Source organism: Penicillium diatomitis (assembly GCF_028827545.1).
Source record: "Penicillium diatomitis strain IBT 30728 chromosome Unknown utg000013l_segment0_segment0, whole genome shotgun sequence".
NCBI classification, from domain to species: Eukaryota; Fungi; Ascomycota; class Eurotiomycetes; order Eurotiales; family Aspergillaceae; genus Penicillium; species Penicillium diatomitis.
Window position 1 is genome coordinate 215,600 of NW_026623185.1, and position 4,249 is coordinate 219,848.

The window sequence follows — 4,249 nt, forward strand, 5'->3', positions numbered from 1 at the left end:
CGCCGTCTGGCCTATTTCAATGGACGGCCGAACAGAGACTTTATGGCACATTCAGTTGTTTTGAAACGCAGAGATGGCTGCTATATAGAACATCGGCTTAATGCTGTCATACTTCAAATCAGGTGGATGAGCAAGTTCAGCACTTGATGACCAGGTTCCTATTGATATCAAGTCGGTCAATGGTGCGTCTGTAGGCGAAAGAGGTAACTGTGTGTGGCCTGTATGGCTCATCTCCGGTTATGCTCAGTTTTTTTCACACCATACTAGGTGTAGTCCTCACCGATAGTTTCAGATTCGCTATTGCATAGAATGTTTTGCAAGCCAGCCCGCAATATTCTGTTCAAATCGTTACGCCTCGAAAGTATGCGTCGATTCCTTTAGCCTTGAGGGTGCTAGAACTTTAAGGGTTATATTTCCTTGCGGGAGCATTGCTGTGAGAATTTGTTGTTGCTCATTGATGTCTTGATTAATAACCTCTTTCCCTAGGATTAATTCTTATTCAGCCGCACTTACCAGCTGGCTTCACCTCCATGATATTTGCCTCTATTTACGGTGGACCTTTTCGCATGCTTATTGAGGGTGTCCCCCTTTGTCGTCTCCTGCGGACTCGAGTTTTCTCTACTCATTCCTTGCTTTAACATGATTCAAGACTTTCGGACTTTCTCCGATAACGGGCGAGTTATGTGCTTGCTTCCGCTATGAAGGAGTCGATCCCGTCAGTAGGAAGTAAAAGCGACTGTCTCCCTATTACGATAGCAGGAGTTCTATCCGAAATAGAGCTGATAGCTCTATCCCATCAGGCAAAGTCACGGTGTGTCGTAGCCTTCACAGGTCAGAATAGACCATCTACTGACATTCCCAATGGTGCCCGAGGCAACTCGTCCCTCATCCATCTAGTTATATCAATATTAGTGGGGGCAAGGAAACCAAAAAGGAGGTGCAAACACCAGGTTATACGGCATTAAGTAGACAATCATCAGCACCACCCTTTACGGCAAAAAATACGACCTCCCTCGTAGCGCTTGATCTACCGATCGGCAGATCCACCGATGTGGCAACAAAGTCGTCCCCTGGGTCCTTTCCCTCGGAAGGGCCAGCAGCCACAAAAACATTTATCAGCCGGTTTTCATTCCCCACTATTCTCACCAATCACAAAGGCGCTAAGGACAACGATCAAGTCCCGGCCGTTCGAACTGACATGACGTGGAGCCGCCCATATCGGCTCTAGACCAGGGAGTCAGAAATGCTGATTCAGATAAATATATCACGGAGCTTTCTTCCACAGCATACCCGGCAGTTCCAGCTTCGGACTCTGCAAATCTCTCTTCAAAAATGGCGGTAGATACGACGTTGCTATCTTCAGTACTCGGGATCACACCGCTTGGGGAGATTTCTCGATCACCACCGCATGGAGAGCTTTTACCCACATCGAGGGGAGAATCACATGTCAATGTATTTACAGGAGTCTCTTTTATCGACCATTTGGACAGGTTCAGTACCATGATGAATCCCGTGAATTCAAGTAGTCAAATTATGAAAGAGATATCTGGTACAGAAACGTTTGATTTGGTCAGTCTCCAGTGACACAGCCGCACCCAGCCTATCATTGCCACAGTCGACTAAAAATGACCTCGCCGACTGCCCCAGCTCTATAACCGATCTTTCCAACTCATCGTTAAAATACTCGACCATGGATAATACGCAAACGTTGATAGAGATCTTGAGGCAAAGCTCCGCGGCGATCCTGGGGAGTGTGTCTGGTGCTGGTCTGGATTTCACCATTATCTTGGTTTTCCATCGGTTTTTCTACCAGTCATTCAATGAGCCACTAAAAAAGATGCTCCTCGCTTAACCCGAACGAGAGTCAGGGTTTGTAGACGAATGATCCAACCCTCAGCTTTCCAGCGGATTAGAAATTTCCCAGTTTTCAGTCGACAGTTGAAGGGATATCCGTGCTAAAGACAAGTACATTTAGCTAGTGAACGAAGCGAAAAACTCCACCGTACATTTCCCTGTAGAGTAATAGATGATGTCGGAATAGTTCTCAAAATCTGCGCGGTAAATGGCCACAAAACCGAACTCAACGGTCTGCCAAAACACAATTCTAAATGCAGAAATGGAGGTGGGGCATAACGGTTCAAGGACCTTTCACTAGTTTGCTCGAGGCTCCACTGCTCTCCAGCTAATTGTCATCTCTGTTAACCACCCCTTGTTAACCACCCTTCCACCCTTGATCATCATTAATTCATTTGTCCTCATTACTCTCAACAACAGTGACTGCGACTCAATGTAGTACGGCAACAAACTACTCATTTTCGTAAATCACGCCGTTGCATAACTAGAAAAACCACTGTTTAAAAGCCACTTGCTCGGGCAGGTGTACAGGCGGGTTCGAAAACAGATTCACCGCTTTCCACTCATTCATTCTTTCTGGAATCTGGAACCCTCTCTTAAAACACGCTTATACCTATTACAGTGGCTCTACTACTGACTCCACTTCTTGGCAGTACTTGGCAGTATTCGAATACAGTTCATAAAACCTATGATAAAAATAGCTTTCGTATCGGGCGCGTATCATATGTTGGGCATCTCGGCCATATTCATACATAGATTGGAAACCCCGCCCATCCCTCTTGCTCCTTTTCTGTCACTTCTTTGCCATCACTTGCTTTAGCACTTCCTCTCCTTGCCATTAATGCAAATTTTGCTACAGTGTAATCTGAAACGCTGTATATTTGGTCTTGAGCTGAAAGACCATGGCTGACGAGGATTTGCCTAAATCTCCCCAGTTGTGGATGGATTACATATCCTTAAATCCAACTTACCAAGCATTAGTGGACCTCAAGAAAAAGGTAAGTAATTTGCTTATTTGCCAGGATTACAGGCTGACAGTCAGGCTCAGGGCTGGTCAAATGAAGCTGGTGATGCGTTCTTTCAGAACCGAAGAAGAACTGCGAGTAACCCGAATCAAAAAACAAAAAAAAAACTCTACGAGATGACGAAGACGATAGGAAAGGGGCTGGCGTTGGAGACAAGCATATTTAGACTGGAATCTGCTTGCTCAAAGGTCCTTGACCTCTGCATGGCACCTGGTGGCTTTACTGCGACGGCCAAAGCAAGACTGCCAGGATCACTTATCCATGCTTTTACGCTTCCACCCGAAGTCGGTGGCTATGACGTGATGGCCAGAGGAGCCTGTCAGAATATCATATATGGCGACATCACTATGTACCCAAAGGAAATGGGTTATGAGGAGGAGATTCCGACAGGGCACACCGATTTTAAAAATTTTGAAATTAGCCGACCGTTTCCTGGAAATCTTTACGACCTAATCATCTGCGGGGGAGCAGTGGCTAGAGATCAACCAAGAGACGTGTACCGGAACGACTGCGAGTCACGGCGGTTAACGGTGTCGCAATTAGTGTTCGCTATGAATCGCCTCAAGCTCGGGGGCTCACTCATCTTGCTCCTTCAACGCATCGAATCCTGGGACACAGTGTGCATACTTCATGCTTTCAATGAGTTCTCCACTATTCAACTTTATAAACATCCCAAGGCCCATGCAATTAAATCATCATTCTATCTGGTCGCAAAGAACGTCAACTTGGACCACGATGCTGCAAAAGAGTCTATCGCATATTGGAAAGCGCTCTGGAAGTACCTGACTTTCAAAGAATCCAGGCCCATAGCATTGCCGGAGTCGAAACTCTATCGATCCGATGATGCTTCGGTTCGAATATTGCGAGAGAAATTTGGTCCTAAATTTCTCAATATAGCGCAGCCTATCTGGGAAATCCAGGCAGAAGCACTTCGCAAAGCACCATTTATATAACACACCTGAAGGTTCGATATGTTGAAGCTACCGAATCACACATTTTTCGTGTTCAGAGGCAGCTCAACATTTGTGATTGGTTGGGGGCACCTTGAGGCTTGAATTGAATCACAGCAATATTGACATTCCGGATAATTAATCGGAATTGTGTGACAGAAAATCTGCAGTACGTCGCGGCACCCTGGTGTCATTTCGACAAGATCCATATTAGCTTGTTTGTTCCGGATAGATTTCGGGAGGATACATGAGTGTGAAGTGGTGAGCGGCGTCAGCCGACGTAAATTGGGGTAGTTCGGACGTTTCCGGAACAGTGAAGATTGTTGCTCGTCTTGATAATTGAGCATACTGCACAATATGTTGAACAGTATCACTGTAGGCTATTAATTGAATTAGTGATTTGCGTAACATCGTTCGTAA

The 4,249-nt window shown here is 45.8% G+C and overlaps 1 protein-coding gene across 1 annotated transcript; it reads left to right on the forward strand.

Moving 5' to 3' along the window:
• Positions 1 to 3,082: 3,082 nt before the first annotated feature.
• Positions 3,083 to 3,832, forward strand: N7539_008522 (uncharacterized protein; the record flags this gene model as incomplete). The annotated part of the gene is made up of 1 exon (XM_056938117.1): positions 3,083 to 3,832. The coding sequence occupies one exon, from the start codon at positions 3,083 to 3,085 to the stop codon at positions 3,830 to 3,832; it is 750 nt and encodes a 249-aa protein (XP_056786499.1).
• Between the last annotated feature and the right edge of the window lie 417 nt (positions 3,833 to 4,249).